This window comes from Labrus mixtus, chromosome 19 (assembly GCF_963584025.1).
Source record: "Labrus mixtus chromosome 19, fLabMix1.1, whole genome shotgun sequence".
NCBI classification, from domain to species: domain Eukaryota; kingdom Metazoa; phylum Chordata; class Actinopteri; order Labriformes; family Labridae; genus Labrus; species Labrus mixtus.
The window spans coordinates 13,579,944-13,601,043 of record NC_083630.1 but is presented as its reverse complement, the minus strand read 5'-3'; the positions used below and the strand labels follow the sequence as shown (position 1 = coordinate 13,601,043).

General features: G+C 39.2%; 1 protein-coding gene across 1 annotated transcript; it reads right to left on the bottom strand.

Annotated features, from left to right (window-relative positions):
- Positions 1 to 265: 265 nt before the first annotated feature.
- On the bottom strand, positions 266 to 19,518 carry trpa1b (transient receptor potential cation channel, subfamily A, member 1b). Its single transcript, XM_061064317.1, has 29 exons — positions 19,386 to 19,518; positions 17,509 to 17,633; positions 17,185 to 17,352; positions 16,545 to 16,707; positions 16,190 to 16,365; positions 14,677 to 14,784; positions 14,369 to 14,477; positions 13,551 to 13,696; positions 12,199 to 12,335; positions 10,675 to 10,723; positions 9,461 to 9,560; positions 9,264 to 9,364; positions 8,604 to 8,779; positions 7,202 to 7,366; positions 6,841 to 6,955; positions 6,470 to 6,636; positions 5,973 to 6,063; positions 5,742 to 5,801; positions 5,552 to 5,647; positions 4,096 to 4,166; positions 3,797 to 3,953; positions 3,538 to 3,627; positions 3,114 to 3,283; positions 2,887 to 3,016; positions 2,219 to 2,401; positions 2,036 to 2,104; positions 1,688 to 1,789; positions 1,478 to 1,596; positions 266 to 1,192 (listed from the first exon to the last, which is right to left on the bottom strand). The coding sequence occupies exons 3-29, from the start codon at positions 17,278 to 17,280 to the stop codon at positions 979 to 981; spliced, it is 3,360 nt and encodes a 1,119-aa protein (XP_060920300.1). The 5' UTR covers positions 17,281 to 17,352; positions 17,509 to 17,633; positions 19,386 to 19,518; the 3' UTR covers positions 266 to 978.
- Between the last annotated feature and the right edge of the window lie 1,582 nt (positions 19,519 to 21,100).

The following is a 21,100-nucleotide window of genomic DNA, read 5'->3' as shown; positions in this document are numbered from 1 at the left end:
CTCTATCTGGGCCCAGTGTTGGGAGAAGCAGAGGGACAGGTGCAGGCTGATGATGTCAGAAACTTTTCTAAAACCTCCCCTTGATTCCCATGAAGCTGCTCAAGTGCACACATCTGCTCAAGTGCACAAATAAGAGGGGAAAAATACATCAAGGTTTTTGGACATTTAACCACAAGCATTAATCCAAGCAAGATACAGATGAACGTTTTACTCATGTATGACTTACTTTTAGCCAAGCCCAAACCCACAGACTTCTGATTCAATCTTTAAAACCTTAAAAAAGGAGTCGTGTCATTTTTAATCTGAAAGAATAAAGTCTTGTGATTGTCATAGAATCAGTCAACATGTTTACAAGTTGTATACATCAATGTTTAAAGTCTTAAAGAAAGTTGTGACAAGGCGAAGAATCTCAGTGATTCACAGTTACTGATGGGTTTAAATATCTTCATGTGTTGGTACTAACAATTGTCCAAATATGGTCGTCTTGATGTATATGTAAGATTTTATTAAACTGGAGAAATTCTTTGCTTCCTTCACCTTGATTTCAATTCATTAAAACTGTTAGCATTCACATCCTGCAGTTCTAGTTTTAGTCTTTTTGATTACAAAATCAAACTTGTTTAAAAAAAACTGCTGAGACTATAGATTTTGTTTTGTATCTTTTTAGATAATTTACATGTTTAATGATGAAACAAGGCAATACTAGACATGAAAAGTCATATTTAAGACACAATAGAGGACATATTGCACATAGACACACAGAGCAGCATTAGATTAACAGTTACATGTGTGCATAATGGAAAAAAAGCTGCATGAGCCCCCTTAACAAGAGCACTCAAGTTACAGAAGCTGTATATAGTAGATGAAGTTTTAAATCTCTAAATTATTGAATATATTGTGTATGTCATGCCACGATTAATAGACTTCTTTAGTTTATATCTGTTACTTTATAAATATTTCTTATCTGTCTGATGCTCCTCATTTCTTTTTAGCCTCGATGGCCTTCATCAGAGGGACCCAGCGAGACACACTGTGTCCTCTCGGTTTGACCTGACCCAGGCTAGGCCACATGCTGCCCCTGACGTTCACAGGGCCGTCGTGCTCGTCGGCCTCCGAGGTGATCTCCATCTTCTGGATGACGAGCTTCAGGAGGTCGTGCTGCTTCTCCATCATGCTTGACATCTCCTTCATCCTGAAGAGCAACATGTCAGACATGGACTCGATATAAGCTTGAGTAGATTTATAATCAGGTGTCTAAAGCGCTGAGTGCTTCTATGTGCTTCTCATTGAGGGAATGACAGTGAGTCACAGGCCTTCTTTCTCTGTGACCACTAGGGGCCGCTGTTGCATCAAAAACTATGATTCAATTGTTAGATAAACCACAGTTTTGGATTCCTTATGATTTGGATACTTAATGATTCCACAGAACAAAATAAAACTCACATGGGATGGACATGTTCACCCTCTTGTGCTTTACCTTTTCTTCTGCTTCACGAGCTCGTTCTGTATCACAGAGCAGCGCTGTGACTTGGCCTGCATACGACTCCACACTTCCTGTGTCTCTGCATCACCCGTGAAAAGGTGAACAAGAAAGCGCTGGCACAGAGAAAAGGAAGGAAATATTACTATAAAAAAGGACACATAGAATGTTTTACTAATAAACTATTATAGAAAATATGCCGCCTACCTTGGAGCACTTGCGGTTTGGGTAGATGATCAGGGAGGGCTTGTCAACTCGTTTTAAAAACCAATAAGGCAGCTTGTCTTCCAGAGCGGTGTGGAGGTCGATCTGGACTCAGATTTTCAGAGATACAGTCATGAATTATACTTTAAAGAACATTTTAAAGCCATCCAAATGTCTTGACTTACATTTTTAAATGCATCTGTCCCACCATTTACACTCAATATTCCAACTAATGTCTTTTGTATCATCACAAGATGTATTATCTGTTCAAATCTAAATACTTCAAAAATTATATTTGGGGTTTTGTTACTTTGTTACTACTTTTAAAAAAGTGCTTTAGTCTCCACATACCTGCATAGCTATTCTCTTTAGGGCTGCATTTCTTTGTACTTCAGCAATGTCTCCAACAGCTAAACCGATCTACAACACAACCAAACATACAAAGAACCATTATAACCGTCACATTAAGTCGTGCAGCTTTTGGAGATGCTGATGTCTTCAGGTAGTGGATTTAAAATGGCCGTAAATACTTACCATCAGGTTCACCAGTAGGATCGGCATGAGCAGAACAAAGTTCACGAAAATGAAGTAAGTCAGAGGGCCGAAAGGAAGCTGGTTCTTCAGAAACGGTTCCAGGAAGTTGTTTTGGTAGTTCAGTTCCCCAACCATCATGACAAAGGTTTGCATCACTGAGAGCGGCACGCTGTCAAACTCTTTCTAAGGGTAGAAAAGGAAGCACATTTCATCTCTGTTTATCTCAAATGCGCCTGTGCTTTTTCTGAAGATCGGTATAACAACCCATAATAGTAAGACATGAATGGGTGTGATGCCAATGTTTAAACCGACCAAAGCTTTGTCAATTTTCTTAAAGACAGTAGATCACTGTAGAACTGTATGTGATCTTACTGTAAACAGAGTCCACCAAAATACAAAACATGTTGTGCATGTCACATAAGTCCAGAGCATGATACAATACCATACAGTATGATACTCTAGATATTCCAACTCCAATGCTGCATAGATTAAGCTTCAAAACAAGTGCTATGCTCTGCATGATTAGAAGACAGATAGAGGAATAGACAGATAGATAGCGGTTAACCATTAAACTTGAGTGGTAAGAATCACTGGAGCCTAGTGGGCCGACTCAATAGGATTTAAACTCTTAGTGTTTTTAGGAATGTTTTCCCCGCCCCCTTTCCTACCCGGTTGAGCATCAGGGCATGGAAGGCCAGACCAAATGCTAACAGCAGGTACATAAAGAGCATTACAATACGCAGCAATGTCTTCATGATCTCCCCAAACATCACAACATAGATGCCAACGCCCTCAAATCTGGAGAAAACGGGAGATCAAAGCAGTTAGTGGTCTTCAACACTTCAAAGATACATGATGTTGAAAATAGTGATGTTGGAGTTAGATTGGAACGTACCTCTGGAGATAAAGGAGAAATCCGACCCAGGAGTTCAACACTGCCATGGCCCCTGCTTGCCAGTGAAGAGAACCCTCTACGTTGAGGATGACAGGAATGATGAAGAGGAGGGACAAGATGGCTGAAAACCAGTCATTGTGGTTGGAATAGTCCTTGAAGTATTTCCATCGCTTTTGAATGATAAGAAAAGAAAAAAAAATCAGCTAAGTCACAAAACTCTTCGACAGACCAACTTTCTTCTACTTATAACCAAAACGACTGAAGGTTGGAGGTGACTTTCTGACTGTGGTCATTCATGGGACATTTCAATCAGAGGTTGCTCCATCCATCACGCTTGATTGCTAAAGTGTCCACACGGACCTGCTGCTCAACAGATTTATTGGCACATGCTTCATCTGAGGTAACGACATGTGAGTTACTGTACCTGCTCCAATATCCGCACCACTTCCTTCACTAAGGAGTAGATGCTCATAACCACGACCATCACCATGCAGAGGGACAGGAGCAAGCTTTGCTGTGAAATGAAGAAGAGTGAGATATAGTTTATCTTCATAGATAATAACACTGACAAATATTGTGTTTCTGTTCATGTAGTCTGCACAGCGGTGAACAGTCTCCGGCTCAGAACTTAAAAACAAACAGAGCTACAGAGCTTTTATAAAGATCTTCTCTGTCATTAGTACCTCAATGAAAGAAATGGGAACCATGACGATATCATGCTCGCCTGTATCCGTGGTGTTCAGGGTGGGCCTTAGATTTATGATCAGGTGAGTGAGGGGCAGCAGGCCTAACAGGTACATGAACATGTTGATCACATGAGCAGTGCTCCCATATGCAACCCTGAGGATTCGAACAAAGAAGGAGACAGACCTGTTACATTTGAAGACCTTAAAGATACACATTCTAAATGATAAGTGATCTTTCTTGCAACATATCAGAAGAAGAAATCTCCTTTCAGGGGTTAAATCACATATACACGTACCATTTCATTGCTAGGTACTTCTTGCAGACAGGGTGGTTGAGGAGTTCAATGCGGTTGTATTGCACCATTGCCTGCAGAAAGACAAACAGAAGAAATAGCCTGATGTTAACCGCACATTTTCTGCAGGCAGCCTGACAGCCGGAGCCTAAAAGATTTAAAAGTGAATGCATCTTATTGATCTCCACGGGCATAATGTAGGTTGACATCAGCCGGCACAGAAATGCCATGAGGAGTTTCTAACAAATGATGGCAGATGAGGTTGTTTGTTTTGCTAACAAATAGAATAATTTAACGCAACTGTGTATTAAAATAAGCTGCGAGCTACAAGTCATCTAATAAGACTCTGTAGACTCATGAAATTACATCTGTGAACATTTGCATGCAGAATGAATCTATTATGAACTAACTGTTGTCATATTCAGGATAACAATGTGACAGGAATGATGAAAAGGTAAGAAATAAACCTGCCTATATGTGACAGGTTTATTTCTTACACCTGCTTCTCTTTAGCTGCAGGATGTGTCTAAGGGGTGGCCTGGAATGGCATGGACCCCTGAAATCTGATTGGACAATTTAGGAATTACCCTCTAATCTAAAAGTGTGATTAGCTATTTGCCTAATGAGAGGTGGGACACAAGTTCAAACAAACCTTTAGGGGTGAGTTGTAACTGTAGCCTATATGTGATGCCTTGAGTCAGGCCTTTTTTTTTTCTCACCACTTTGGTTGTCTGGAGACACAAGTGACCATATTTGTATGAAAGTGTGGAGCTCTCGGGGTTGGCAAATGACAAGTTGTCAAAGCTGGTATACATCAGTGGCTCATTCATCAGCTGGTGACAGAGCTAGTTTATGTTTGTGTTTCCCACAGAGTGAGATTCTTTTTATGGTGATAGACTACAGCTGTGTTTTTTTAAAAATCCGACTAAAGAAGCTTAGCTTGTCCCTAGCTTGTCTACAAACCCCCCAATTATGAAATAAAGTAAATCTTCTCCATCTTTTGCCTGCTCCACTTTTTAGAAGATGTGTGCTCAAACAGGCCGTTTGACGATTTTTCCCTTCATGACATCACAAAGGGCAACAACCTCTCCCCCAGGTGGGCGACGCTCCCACAGCTTGGTGTTCTTTCTGTCCTTTGAGTCCGCCTTCGCACCGTAAACAACTAGGCGCGGAGTGAGAAAGCCCAAGCCACCCAATCCCTTCCAGAGAAGGGCGCGGTCAGACACAGCACATTTACATTTAAAGCTACAGACACACAAACAGCCTGTTCTGAGCAGGGCTGAAATACAGGGGTTTTATGGACATGATAAAATACAGGATCAGAGTGGATTTATAACAAGGAACTTCAGAGACATGTTTTGGGGAGCTCTGAGACTTGTTTAAACTTGTTGAAAAGGAGGATAATATGTGAAATTTAAAAAAAAAAAGAAGATTTTTAAGGACACTAAAAGTTGCTTACGTTCAGTGCAGCCAGGGGAGGAGCCTTCATTATATTGTCAGATGACTTCTTCACCCTAGTAAGAGGAGCTTGGAGAAATCCAAAGTCGTATTCGATCTACATTACACAAAGAATTTGTTTTAGATTTAGATTGTTGGGTACAATAAAGATTACTGTTATTTTCAAATTGTTAATCTCGAAGTCTAACTACATGATAGTCGGGACTGTTGTAGTCATCATCAGATTCCTTCACACAGCTGTCCAAAAGGTGCTGTTACAGAAAGCAGAAAAACACAGTGACCGAAATGAGAGACATCAACGAGGAACAGAGTTATTCTAAATGTGAACAGTGTATACAAAATGAACTGCAAACAAAAGTTATTAGGTCTGCTGTGAGCAGATATTTAGGAGATGTATATTGTGTTCCTTGGCTAGTTGCAACCTTGTATGTTTCAGGAAGAAATTCAATCATATCTAGTATGACACAACGCTGGCTAGAGCCAGGGGTGAACAGTCCCAGAGCCTCAGACACTCTGTAAGAAAGAAAATAACAAAAACAAATTTAACGGAACAGTTTGCCTTAAAGTTTAACCTTTAAAAATGATGGGCAACCCATTGGAATTTTTAAAAAGAAATTGTGGCAAACAGAAATCCACGCTACTTCTTCCACAGCTCAAATTACAGCAAATACATAAAAGGCATTTACATCTTAAGATGTAAGAGCACATAAACACTTCAAACCATCATGTAGTACAGCACTGCAGAGCCACGAAGCATAAGACAGGTTATTTTTTTGTTAGCCAGAAAAGAGTTGAGGTTTTGAAGGTTCATGGTTTTCACAGCACAACCTTGATGAATACACGGCGTATAAACTGCAGTGCAAGATCTATTGAAAGTGTGTTCTTCTCCACTGAACTGACACTTGCATTAGTCACGTACCTGTCACTGTCAATCACAGCATTGACAACATCTGTCCTCCCGTTTTGCACAGCTTCATGGAGGAATGACGTGTCATTTTTGTTTAAGATGAGCACTGCTCCACGGCCAAGCATGAGCCGGACTGCAGCCACATGACCCCCTCTCGCTGAGATGTGGAGTGCAGTGTTCTGGTGTATCAAGACATGACAGAAGTGAAAATCTGCATTCATTGTAAAACAGGGATGCCTATCACAGGTAGTTTTTTAGCAATCCAATTTTCCAGAAACAGGATCAATACAGACTCTTTCTCACAGCTCATCATGAACTGCAAACACAGAAATCACAACAAATATTATAGAAATATTTGAAGTTATTTGAACTACTAGTTATACCCCATCCTCATCTGTTTTATCCATTAACTTCGGATTGGCTGACAAAAGGACTTCCATAGTTTGAGTGTATCCTGCAGATGCAGCATGATGCAAGCAAGTCCAGCCTTTGTAATCACTGAAAAATAAAAGACAAACACAAGTACAACCAACAAGGTTCAATCTTTAACGTGTATTATACTCAACAAAAGTAGCAAGGAGTAGCATGGTATCTAGTTTTGAGGGTGTGTCTATTTTTGTTTTATTTATCATAATATTAATGCATTTTGCATTTGTCGAGTCCTAGGGCTAAAAAAACAGGATCTCAGGCCTCAGTCTACATGCCGGTTTAGATGATTTATCATACACACATGTTTGAGTGTACCTGTGAAAGAGAGCTCCTTTGCGCAGCAGGAGCTGTACCACTTTGATGTGTCCGTCCTTTGAAGCCAGATGGAGAGGAGTCAGGCCACGCTCATCCCCTTCATTTAGCAGTCGAGAGTCCGTGATGGTCTCCAGTAACCTGTGACACGTATTGATGCGCCCATATCTTGAAGAAGAAAGGGATGAGTTGAAGCTTTAGCTTGTGAAAGGAACTTTTCTCCCTCTTATGATCTGCTGATCTCTGAAATGGAAATGCATTTTTTGCACGGCCCACAGCACAGCAAAGCCAGAGGCCAGGACCAGTTAGAGCACGGTTCATCTTGGCCATTGAGTATCTCGCTCAGCGACTGCTGTTGCAGGGCTTTAACCTGCAGGTAAAATATAGGTTTAAAGTGTTTGGGAATGTAAATGATTAATGGTGTAGCACACCGAAAGATCAGATTAGTGACACATTGGCTTGTGCTGTGATTTTTCTTTGTCTCTGAACCTTTTAAGAAGGTCAGCAGCACTTTGTGTCAGTGCAGTGGGATTGGTGGGGAAAGAGATTGAGCTGTCTGTAAGAGTTAAGGCATGATATCATACCATGGCCTTCATTTGCCCTCTAGCTCTAATGAAAGAGGTGTACATAATAGAAAAATCAATAGCAATGATGTTGAATGTCCACTCATTTCACACTATTAGTTACATTTCTTTACATGCGCCTTGCTAATTGAATTCTATTCTTGTGACAATTCCTCAGGGGTCACTGTATAATAGGTATGTCACATCAATTAATCATGAAAAGGCTTTTGAGTAGAGCTCACTGGATTAAAACTGCAGTGAGGTAACAGTTTCAAATGAAGCCAGGTATTCATTTTTCATCTGAACAGTGTTGTTCAGTTATACAGATAAAAGTCTTGGCTTTAGTAAGATTGTAAGTCAAAGTTCTCAATGGAGCTGTTTTTGATTTAAGTTTCATTCCCTTGTGGTATCACTAATCAATAATACACACTTGTTAGAGAATAACAATGACAGAAGGTGGATCTAACGATGCTCATGAAAATTGATTTTTTTTTTTTTAAGACAAGGAAGATGTGTACAGAAGCTATACTTTCCTTCTAAAACTTTGTTTTAATGGTCATAGAGGGGGATTCATGGGAACATTTCTGACAAACTGATGGCTGCAGTTTTTCTGCTAATTCAATATTGTAGCTATAAAAAAACACACATCAAAACCAATATGAAAGGAAGAGGTTAAACACTCATTCCTCACTGGACAATTTGATAAGCAGGGCCATCGTTGGTACTTCTTTGATCAAATGAGCAAAGTTTGTGCAACTTTGAGCGGAGAAAATCAGGTCAGATCAGAGTTATTTAGTCCATTGGTATGGAAAGTCATGCCCTCAGGGACCAATTGAACTCACTGAGCAGCAAAGTGCAGGGCAGACTTCTTGTCCTTGGACTTGCATGCGAGGCCGACCTGCCCCGAGAGGCCCAGCATGTTCTTCACCGAGTCGTGGATCCCCAGTCTGCACGCGTAGTGGAGCGGGGTGCAGCCCTCGTTATCCTCGCAGCTCAGTAGTGTCTTCACACTGTTATGCTGAAGTCAGACATATTATTAACGCATTTATGTATTCATACATTATGATATACAGTAATATGCATATTTAAGTAGGCTGCAGCAGTCATGCAGCAAAGGGCGCGTATTATATAACCATTGGCGCAGTTATACACATATATACATTGCGCGTCGTCAGAGATTATATTAAAACTAATGTAGTGAAACAATGTTTGATCAGAGTTATGTGTGTATCTTATACCCAGTGTAAATATCAGCTATCCTCTATGGATCATTTTAAAGGCATCATTGTGGCTTAAGGTAAAGCTTACACTGTTTTCAAGGATCATCTGGATTAGTTATAGAGTATAATAAACTTCATCAGCTGGCCTTTACTGTGTGCAACTAGGCTCAAGGCAAATTCATCAAGGATGGTTTTGCTGTTCAATTCAAGTCTTAATGAAAGCTATGTCTCAGAAGTATACAATGAACTGAATGAGTCACAAACAGGATTGTTTGAGGGTACCTGTAGTACTTCTTCTGGGAGGTTTTTCAGACCTTTAGGCTGCAGAATGGCCAAGTGGAGGAAGTTACGGCCAAATCCGTCTCTCACATTGATATTTGCCCCTAAAAGACATTTAAAAGGAAACATGCATTATTAAAATGAGCAGTTTACAGACTATACAAGCCATGCTGGTGTTGAAGTACAGCACAGTAGCTTACCTTTAGTTATTAGCAGAGTCCCCGTTTTCCATGCTCCACAACTAGTAGCAAGCAGCAAGGGAGAGTTCCCTTTACAATCAAAGCAGTTAAGGTCTGCACCCTGAGGGGGGAAAACACCTCATTGATTAACCCATCAGTTTCTTTGGACACACAATGCTTTAATTATTTCAACAAATAGGGCTATGGCGGAATAAGCAACATCTTATAGATTATACACATTAGGCTGTCACTAAGTTTAATTAAATGGAGTTAATAGAACAAACACCAAAGGAACCCCTAGTCTCTCATGATGTCAGAATAATGAGTAATATGAGGCGTGCAGAGAAAGTTTGTGGCTGATGAAATTAAATGTAAATATTTGTTGTCATCAGAAATGTAGGAGTGTATGAATGCATATTAATTTAAGCTTAAGATCTTTAAGCTTAGTCTCCATGAAAAAAATACATCATACACGAGTAGAAGCGTAAAGACTGGATTCAACTTTTATTCTGTCTTTGCTAATGTAAAAAACTTCAATCATTAGCTTCTCTAGCTCATTAGCATGCTACTAAATGAACTATTTGCCAGGCAAAGGAGAAAATTATTAGCTAGCATGAACATTAGCTCGTAACAGATTACATTTCTTTAATTTGTTGTAAATTAAGACTGACAAGTTTTACATCACAGTCGAGCAACCGCAGCTAAAGCTAACCAAGCTAGCAATAGCCTAATGTTAGAAACGAAGAACAAGTATGTCACAAAGCAGCCAAACAGGGAGATGTAAGAACAAAATAACATTATTATTTTACACTGTTAACAGGACTACAGTTATGAATCACCAGCTAATGAGGACGCTATCCCTTCGACATTAAGCTTTAGCTTCATATTTGCTGTTTGCTGACATCATTCTTAATTAAATACACTCAAAATGTATTTTCTCTTGGAGTGTTTGCTATCAAAATGAGCTGACAAAAGATTAAACATTGACTCCAGGTTTTTCCAACTTAATTATCTTGTTGTGAAGTGTAACAGATGGTAACAGATGGTCAACATCAAATGGATAGCATCTACATTTAACAAGCCACAAGGTGTGTCTTAAACTGCAGATATAGTTTAGCTGTAGGCCTAGATCCTGCAATTACGGCAATAGATTAATAACACAGTCCTTCATACTGAGGGTGGGGATCTGCATGACAGCTGTGGGATGTGTTTTTGTGTGTGTTTGCCTTATTTACCAAAGAAATTAGGTACTCTGCCAATTCAGCGTGGTCAAATATTGTAGCCCTGGAAGAGTAAACACAGTTGTTGTAAAACCAGCCACACGACACGTGATATGTGTGCCAAGGCCTCAACTACCATCTGATGTCAAATAAGGATCCAATTTTAATTCTGCCTGGTCATAGCATGATATTACAAATCTGATTGTTTTCCCTTTAAATATGCATTTTGATAACGGGTAGTCTGTTTACAATCTGCATTAAGATAATGATTTAATTGGAAGAAGGATGTTTACATGGCTGGATGGTGTTCTGCAGAGACTTGAACAATTTTAAAGGCTAGCTAAAATTCACTGAAGGGGCTGATGAAAGACGAGAGCGTGGCTGTTGTGTTGAAAAGAAAGTAAACTGCGTTAATTAGATCTATCCTCTCCTCTTGTCTTAGTATCGGTCATACTTTCAGAATGTCTCTGACAACACAAATAGCTCTCAGATAAAACCAAAGTTGGAGCTTAATTTTGTATTCATATCTGGCCACTAATTAAAGAATCAATAGTCAACTTGTCATATACCCCAGAGTTTTATATCTATGCCCCTCTTGTTTGTCAGAGTATTGATATTATGCAGATAGATTGGTCTATTCACAGCATGAGCAAGCAGATCAGAGTACCAAAGATATTACAAATCTTCTTGAATGCTTTGTTGTTCATTTTAAAGGCACAGTGAGATTCATTCCTTGTTTGTGGTGGGGGCTTGGGGAGTTGCTTTTTAGTGCTTTCAGTCACTAACTGGCTAATTAAGGGGTCAATATTTGTACCAATCCGTTCTTACATCCTCTACATCATATTTGTGGAGCAATTCATTATTTGATGTATATTAAATGTCAAAAATATTATGATTGGATAGTTCAAGAAAACGTATAGCAGCTTGTCCCATAGTATTTGGACTCTCAATAACTGCAACATTTTCCCCAAAACACTGTTGGGATGGCTTTCAGTTAGTTAGCAGTATTTGTTAATGGAATTGCAAAGACCAAGGTAAAAAAACAACTAAAAACCATTAGCTACTGTTAGACAACAGCTCTAACAGTATAGCTTCAGTAGCACCCTAGCTAACATTACCATATCAGTTACATTATACATATAAGAGGGAAGGCATAACTTTCTGGCTAACACTTATGCTAGCTAGCAGAAAATGTTGCAAGGCATTGGTTGAATGCTAACGTTAGCCGCTGTTTCTTATTTGTTGGTACCCAATGAATAATCAAAATTGCTGCTTTAGCTCGAAACAAAGCCTGTCGTTCCTCAAAATGTCAGTTCTAAAGGGTAATCATAAAACTCAGATATAAAGTCCACTCAGGAAAATCAGGAGAATGCATTATATCAAGTCAAATTAGCAGATAAATAACCGACTAAAGGCAATTCCATTTAGTGTATATCAACACGTAAAATAAATGGCAGGGATATCATTAGGATAGTAGTATCAATGGACTACCAAAGAACTACTTAGAAAACAAGGGTGTAGAGATAGGAATGAGCCCACCTGTGTAGGGGGGTCTGATTTGCACCATCAGTCAGGTTAATGATGTCTTCCACTTGGTCAATGGAGGATAGCATCAGTTTGACTACCTCGGTAGCACCCTGGGTACAAGCCAAATGAAGCGGCGTGGATCTGTCATTCTGGATCCAACAAACATGGAAACATTATGAGGGATGAATAATGAATAAAAATTATGAATATTCAGGAGCTCTTCAGACATGATTATGTCTGCTTCATACAGAGACACTGTGACAGATTGTGTAAGACAGAGCAGAACATGAATTAGTATGCATACAGGCACTCATAGTACTCACTTACACACATACATATTGTACACTTCCCTAGTGTAACATTAGTAGAGTATCTCCCAGACGTGCAGCCTGAACTGGGGGCTATAACACAGGCCTAATGTGATAACCACGACTGGCAGAGGGGGGAGGCCAGTGATAGCTCCACTCAGCCCAACTGTGTTTGTGGAGGTAATTTGTATCAATTTAGCCAAACAAATCCATTACAGTACCCACTACTCCTGCTGCAGCTCTGGCCACGACCCCAGGACTGGTTGTAACGATAACTGCTAGATTGGCGTGATAAGATTGACATGCTCTAACAATAGAGACTGTGACCATTTGCCAGGGAAATGCTTAACATGTGTAGGCAAATAGGATTTAGATTGAACAAAATAAACAATGCAAATTTGAAAAAGCTCGCATGCACAGATGTCACATTATTAGCAATGGCTGGCAGCCGTAGCTTCCAGCTGCTAATATGTTTAGAGTGGTAGGAAAATCAGTGGTGACAACCAAATGAAGCTTTGGCATTCTTGACACTTTCAACAAAAATAGATATTTACATGGTGGATTTTTTTTTATTGTCTAAGGGAATCAGTAATCTCAAAACCCATCGGATATTGTCTGCTGAGGATAGTCTCTGGGAGACAGACAATTTTCAGGACTGTGTCAGCTGTAATTCAGTTATGCAATACCCCAACACATTTCAAAACTTTTTTTGAGCGCTGGTCATTGTTTACAGTCTCACAAGTAAATACCATGAATTAAGTTGGGTGGAAAGATGTCGTCTACGAGCCAACTGTAAGCAGCACATAAATAAACACCTTCTTATAGAGATAAATTAAGCTCTAAAAAGTTGTCTAACATGGCCAATGGGCTCTGGGACTCTCATTAGATCTTCCCACAAACTGTTTCTTTCTTGCATACAAACCGCGTCACAGGAAAGCTACGGAACAATGCTACTCTGGACACTAACATAACCCTGACGACACCAAAAGTTGTGGCCAACTTACAGAATGTGTTTTTGAATTCAGAATCTGTTTATAAATATATATTTGCTAGTACCTGTTGTTGGTCAATTTTGGCCCCCATAGCAATGCACAGACCGATGGCCTCAATATTTCCACCACGTACAGCCAGATGGAGGGGGCTGCTCTTTGACTTGTCTATGTAGTTGATGTGAGCTTCAGTTTCATGGCCTATCTTCCCACCTGCCAGCAGACAATCAAAAAAAAAAGTCCTGAACAATAAACTCAATACACGTCGTACTTGAAAATGAAAGTTTCTTAGTTTATCTGTTTGTGCTCGTTGGTATAGCTCATTTGCTTTTGTTTCAGACAAGCTTTGAAAGTAATTTTTATATCCATGGTCTCCATCTTAAACCTTCCTTGTTTGACCTCATTATTTATGTGTTTGTTTTTTGTGTTAAAGATAGTAATGAGTAACTGTGGTCATTTATGGTGGGCTCCTCATTAATCCCCTCGCTGAGCATTCACAGAAATATCCTAAATATTTTTGTGCTCTGACTAAAGCTTCCACCAACAACACAACATTTACCAAACAGACCTCCCACTGTGCATAAACACACTTTGAGTCTGTGGCATCTGGCCTGTGTATGAAGTCACACAAGCATTTCTTCTGCTTTGTTATGGCTGAGGTGAACTCTCTTGATATTTATCAGTGTAATGTGCTGTATGGCCCTAATAATAATAGAATATAACAAAGAGTACTGCTTTTTTTGTCAAGTATCTCAAGATAAAATTTGTAAGGAATTGGTGCTATACAAATCACGATTGAATGATGTTCGGCCTTGTTTTAACTTTTCATTTTCTTTTCAGAATTCTCAATTGTTTTTTTATGAACGATGGTTCCTGTTGACGTACCGGCATTCAGTACCACTTCCATGGCTTTCTTTGCACCTGCAAAGGCAGCTGCGTGGATGGGGAAGTGGCCGAGCTTGTTCTGTTGGCAGAGCCGCGCTCCATGCGTTATCTTTGACAGAGAGGAGAATGGATGGAGAGAAAGACAAACAGAGATGATTCTTTGTCAGAGACAAAGCTGCAGAGGGCTGGCAGTCAGTTGAAAGAACAGCTACATAATCTGTCCTGTACAGCTGGACATTATCCTTTACAGGCTGCTGCAGGTAGACAGAGTGAATACATGAGTGTGGATGCAGCACTCTTGTACACACCAACATGCTGAGCGCCTCGCAGTTATTGATGGAGCAGGCCAGAATCAACGGGGTGTTCCCAAGGTCTCCCTGTAGATTACAGTCTGTGGCGTTGTAGGTCAGCAGCAGCTGCAGGGGGGGGGGGAGGAGAGATAAAAACTTTAACAGTCCATCCTCTTTCTGTCCTCAACTCTCTTTTACAAACACCCCTGTGTCCTCCTATATCCTCTCACATACTGCTCCTGTGTCACTTTGTGGAAAACAGCCAAATGCTACGGGAACGACAGGGCAAGGTCTTTTCAAGTAGAAAGTTGAGTCAGGTTTTTTTTTTTTTCAGATCTGTAAAAACGTTGTCAGTTGCCTTTGGAGTGAAGTGGCTGCTCCAAGTGACAAGTTCATGTGCTGATTAAGATGTGATGAGATAATAATGCTGCCATTTTAACCTCCTATTACAGTTTTTAGCCTGCCATCATTAATTTCAGTAGGGAATAGACATGAGTTAGGGGGGTTGGGGATTGTATGAAAGCTTATTTGTTGGTAAGTTGTGCTGATTTGATTTATTTATTAGTTAAAGTAGTAGAAGCCATGGTATTTGCATTTATTCTCTAGACCATCTGATTCACTTAGAATTATACAGCAATAACCTTCACCTAAAAACACAGAAAATATTGTATATTCCCCCCACGTTCAAAAAATCCAGCAACTATATGACTTTTTTAGAATTAGATATTTTTTATCTAAAGACTAAAATATCCCCAGCTTGCCTTCCCTAAAAGTCACCCTCCATCCAGTAAAAACAGAAATGACTGCTCTCGCTCCCTTTTCTGTCGCTCCAAAGTTTTTATAAAGTCTCTTAGTTAAACAAATACTGAACTGGGGCGCTGGTGGCGCAGTGGTGAGTGCGCACGCCCCATGTATGGAGGCTGTGGTCCTCCAAGCGGGCACCTGTTGCTTCTTTCCTGCATGTCATTCCCCACTCTCGCTCCCTGATTTCCAACTCTATCCACCGTCCAATAAAGGCACAAAAAATAAATAAATAAAAAAAACTGAACTTATTTGTCCTTTACTTGAAGGTCTTTGTTTGTAGCTCATCTATTCTTGTAAGTTCAGTTTTTTGTCAATCAAAACTAAGAAAAATATATATTTTTGTGCGTCAGAGAACTATTTGCATGTGTGCAGGACAAAATTAGCATGAAATAGATTGTCCTACTTTGTCGGAGGGGGGCGCACATATCAACACAACCTAAAAGATGTTAACTGGAGCTTTAAGGTATAAACATTAGCTGTACATACTCTAACAGTAATCATATTTGTTTTTTTCTCAGTGTTATTCTTTGATGTTATTACATAGACAAAAAAAAACATCCCTTCACTTTGCATGAAATTGCAACCTGCCTTGAAATAACAAACACTGTATGGCATGTGCCATTTGCGCCTGGTGCATCTACAAAAAGCTTGTGAAAACACAAAAACTCTTGAGTAAATCCACTTGATATAAATTGTTATTTCAGCTGGACACTATCAGCCTCCCCACCTCCACCAGGTTGTTGTGTCCCAGGCTGACAGCCAGGTGCAGAGGGGACAGGAGGGCCGTGTTGAGGATGTTGGGGTCAGCTCCCAGGTCCAGCAGAACCCTGCAGCTCTCCTGCTTGTTTTTTTCCACTGCCCAGTGCAGAGGCACGTTGCCCTGATCATCACAGCTGTTCCACTCTTAAATACAGGAATGCATGCACTTACACACACACACACAAACTGCCCATACAGATATATGCATCTGTAATATAATTATCAAACAACCTGCCAATTACAGTTATTTATACATTTATTTACGATGCATATATTTTTACAGTGTAAGTGAAATCTATGATGGATGACAGAGGTGTGCCTACCCTGAGGGTCCATGACAGTTGTGATGAATTGGATGAGGTTGACGTAGCCCCCTGCGGCGGCATGATGAAGGGGACTGGCTCCCAATTCATCTTTATCACTGAGGACCTCTGGGCTCTTCCTCACCAGGTTCTCCAGGAGAGCCAGGTCACCCTTCTCGGCCAACTAGACGATCATACAGAATGTCATTCAGTAGAACAGGAGCAGAAAACTCATTTGTATGTATCAGATTTGACCACAGATTATATGATAATTGGGTTAAAAGCCTTTTTAAAAGCATTGACAGCTTTAAGTGTGTTGCTCTATTGCAATAGTAAACATTACCTAATGTCTCTTTGTTACTGGCTATAACAATCTAAGTTTAACTCCTGCAACTCATGTCAGATTATTATACAACACTAGAGCTGTCATGAGGTCTCTTCAGCTCTTTGTAATGACATTAGGTTACATAGACAGGGATTACAGATAGGGTGTTACATAAAAACTCCTCTTAATATAAGCACTTTCTGAAGAGAGAAACAACATATTCAAATGCTGCATTTTAGACTTCACCAATTTGATTTGTGTCCATTTATTTTAAGAAATATATGTTGTTTTTTTTTTTTTTTAAATGTGTTCCATGCAGTTTGGCGACAGCTTCACCTCGAACACATTAAGGATTGCCAGGGCTGGTTCCTCATCCTCGATCACATACGTATAACAACTGGTCTGCCGGGTCACCTCCCTGCTGAAGTTCATCACTTAGTTGACACTCAGTGGAGATGAACAGTGGGTGACCACATAAAGGGTGACGTCAAAGGATGGAGATATCTTCATGCAGGAAACAAAATCCAAATCCACTTTAGTTCAAAGGAAGTCATATAACTGTGTTTAAGTCCTGCATTACATGCTATAGGAATTTAAGGATAATGCTTTAAGCTATACGCTGCTCTGGCCACGAGGGGATACAGATGACTTTGTCTTTACCCGAAAGGGCATTCACATCCGCCGAGTGTTTGGAGGTTGAAGCCCCTCTGTTGAAGAAAGCAATTATCTGCGTGGAGCTGGGGGGGCGCCTTGTTCGAGCTGGTCCCAGGTGTCCTCAGGCGATCCTGGGTGAGCAAGATTGAGAATAGACCTTGTAATTGTTATATCGTTGAAGGGACGACTCAGCGGCATGAGAAGAGCAAATAAGAGCTGACATTTTTTTCGTGAGCAAATGACTACATATTCTCTTTGGGGTTCCATGTATTGTGTTTGTACTGGATCCCTAAAAACTCACCTTTTTAACACTGCCTACAACCACTGACTCTCATCCCCCTTCCTTTACATTACTTCTCTGTTGTATTGTTCTCTTAGTTTTTTGCTTAGTTTTTTTTTGTTGTTTCCTGTCAAAGCGTCTTTGAGTATTTAGAAAAGCGCTATATAAATCTAATTTATTATTATTATTACTGTGACTGTTTGAGTAAAACAAAATATTACCCTGTGTTGATGGAAGTCATTTTTAAAATAACATTTGTCACTTCATTTATATTTAAACAATGTGCTGTGGCTCAGTTCACCTGGATTGAGGTTCTAAAGAGGTCTGATCTCATGCCAGCTCCTCTAAGGTAAGCAGTTCAACTCTCCTGAGATAAAAGATCAATAATTAACTCTAACCTCTTTGAGCTGTGGTCACCGTGTCAATCAATTTAATTCACTTCTCTACAGGCTGCTCTGCAGATTATTAATGGATTTGTCTTACCAGTAAATAAAGAAAAAGAATCATAAAGTCAAGGTGTAGCTCACATTTGTCAATCAGGTTCATACTCTAGATACACATGTAGACTATAGATGGATATATTACAGGAGAGGCTGAAAAAGTCCCAGGACTCTAATCTAATTCAGTTCATGTTGGAAATGAATAAATCTACCAAATACATCATCAGCTGTCAATATATTATAATATTCTACTTGTGTTGATTCTTTGTTCAGGCTGTTGCTTATTCAAGTGTCAACCACAACGCTAATAAAAAATTAATTTCAACTCCTCTGCAGTCCATGACGAATTTGAGATTACATTTTCTTCTAATTTTGCGGAGTCGTTAATGATCCTCTGTTTGTCATCCTCCGCATCACTTCCGAAAACAGCGGTGAATAAGTGTCATTGGTTTGTGTAATTGAGCCTGACAGTCATCTGTTTGCAGAAGGATAGTACACAGGAAGTGCACTAATGGACGGCGGTAAACACATTTACCAAACACTTGAGGACAAACACATTTAACAATGACATGTTTGTGATACAAAAGCTTTTCGGATTTCTCAAATAGAAAGACATTCGGAACTTTATCAGACACATCTGAGATATTTCTCATCTAAAAATACTTTTTTTTTTAAAAATATATACAATGATCAATCACAATGGTATGATAGATGAGTCTTTTTCTTGAGTATACTTTTGCAGCAGTTAAGTAAAAAATGGGTAAAATGTAAAGTTTCCTATGAACTTATAATAAAGAGGAATAAAAATAACAAAGTATTTCAAAACTTAGTGAATAATGTCTTCACATATTATGATGATGTCAAACTTGAGCTCATTTAAAACTTAAATTTAAACTAAAGTATATGCTGATAAAAAAACGAGGAAGTGTATTACCTCCCTTAATGTGGACACTTGTTGAATATTACTCTAAACTCGTCTCAATAAGTAAGTTTAATAAAAACAACCAAAATAAATTAAGTGAGATTAGTTTCTTCAGTAACACTTTAAACTTCAACTGGTTTCCCATAAAGTTAAAATATCACGATCATTAGTTATTTGATCAACCTTAAAGTTTTTCATACACAAATGATGAACATCAAAAGTGAAAGAAGTAGTTACTCACTGTGTTTGTGTGATGCTGGAGTCCAGCTGAGCACTCTGGATGCTTTCCTCACTGCAGCAAAAAGGCTTTAAATAGTGTTGGGAGCGAGCTATTACCCAGTCTGTCTCCTAATGCAGCCAAGATGCTGCCCCTTGTGACCGAATGACAATCATGATGTTTTTCACAGAGGCTGAGGCGAGCCCATGTTGAAATGTGAGAGGAAATTTGGCTGTCTGCAATTCTTTTAGCAGAAAATATGATACTTCTGCCTCCATCACAATAATTGAGTATAAATGGATTAAGTTTGAAATGTGAGTTTTTAGTGCAGGACACAAGAGTGGGTATACATGTTTGTGTGTGTTTTTTTTTGTGGCTAATTTACAAACGTGACACTTTTTTTTTTTTTGCAGAGCTGTTCATGTTGAAATAACATTTTTAGCAAAGCAAATCATCCAGCTGCTCATAACACACTATGTCATTTATCAAACGTTTACTGTGTGGGGGGGGAAAAATCCCCTACTTCCTGTTGTTGTCTCTCCTGCCGAGACAGAAAGAAAGAAAACCTGTAAGATCTTCTTGTTGATTAGGGGATTAAAGAATATTCCACAGAGAATCTTTATCATGCAGGATTATCAGATAAGGTATATCATTAACTACGGATTATAGGAGTGTGTCCACCAGTATTATCATCATGGGAGTTAAGTATCTTCTGAGAATGGAGATGCATCTTTAGCCACACAAAATGGTTATTCTTACAGCCATGATTGAGATTCCAACTTTTAGATTTTATTGTAGAAAGTAAGTCGATACAGGACACTCAGTCTGTGAACAACAGATGACAGGTTTGTTGTTTTTTCAAACATTTTCAAGGCACATAAGATGATAAATTGGGACTTTTGTGATCCTACGACTTTTTTTTCACAGAGATTGAATTTTTCAGGAAATATCTCAACAACTATTGTAGTATTGTTATTGAATGTGGACACTGATGCACTGGTTGAACTGGGTCACTTTGGCAATACTTCATCATCAATTCATTAGAATTGTTGCTAAATATACTGTGCCCTATTCGCAAAACTAAACACACTCCTGTCATGAAAAATAAATCAATAAACAGTGGCACACTGAAAATAACTGAACTGTATGTTATTGTGAGCTAACAACGTGTTTCACTTGTAGCTTCCTCAGTGTTTTCTCAGCAGCCTAACCTGAGGAAGCTACAAGCGAAACGCAATTACATTACGCAAAATACAATTACATTATTTTCAGTCTGCCACAGATAATTTATTTATTTTCCATGGTATGTTCCTGCAACCGAGAACATATAGGTAGTGCACGGGTTGGCCATTTAGACACTCCTGTCATATTCAGCTGTTCTTTGCATTTGATGCTTTTGTTGAGAGCTCATCACTTGTTAGCATGCTAACATGCTGAGATAACGATGATTTTTACAATAAACATTGTTTGTTTTACACTTTTCATACAAACAATACAGCTCAAAGTGCTTTTAAAAGAATGGAAAAAAGCACACAATGAAAAAACGACGAGGAGCAAAACCACATTGGTAATATTCATGAGAATAAAATGAAAAATATATGAATATCATCAGTGAAACAAACAAGACCCATTTGATTGAATTTTGATTTGAATACAAATCAAACTTTAAATACATGGAATTTAGTACATCCAAAAGTTAAACCCATCTAGCCATAGTTATAATAATAATAACAATATGA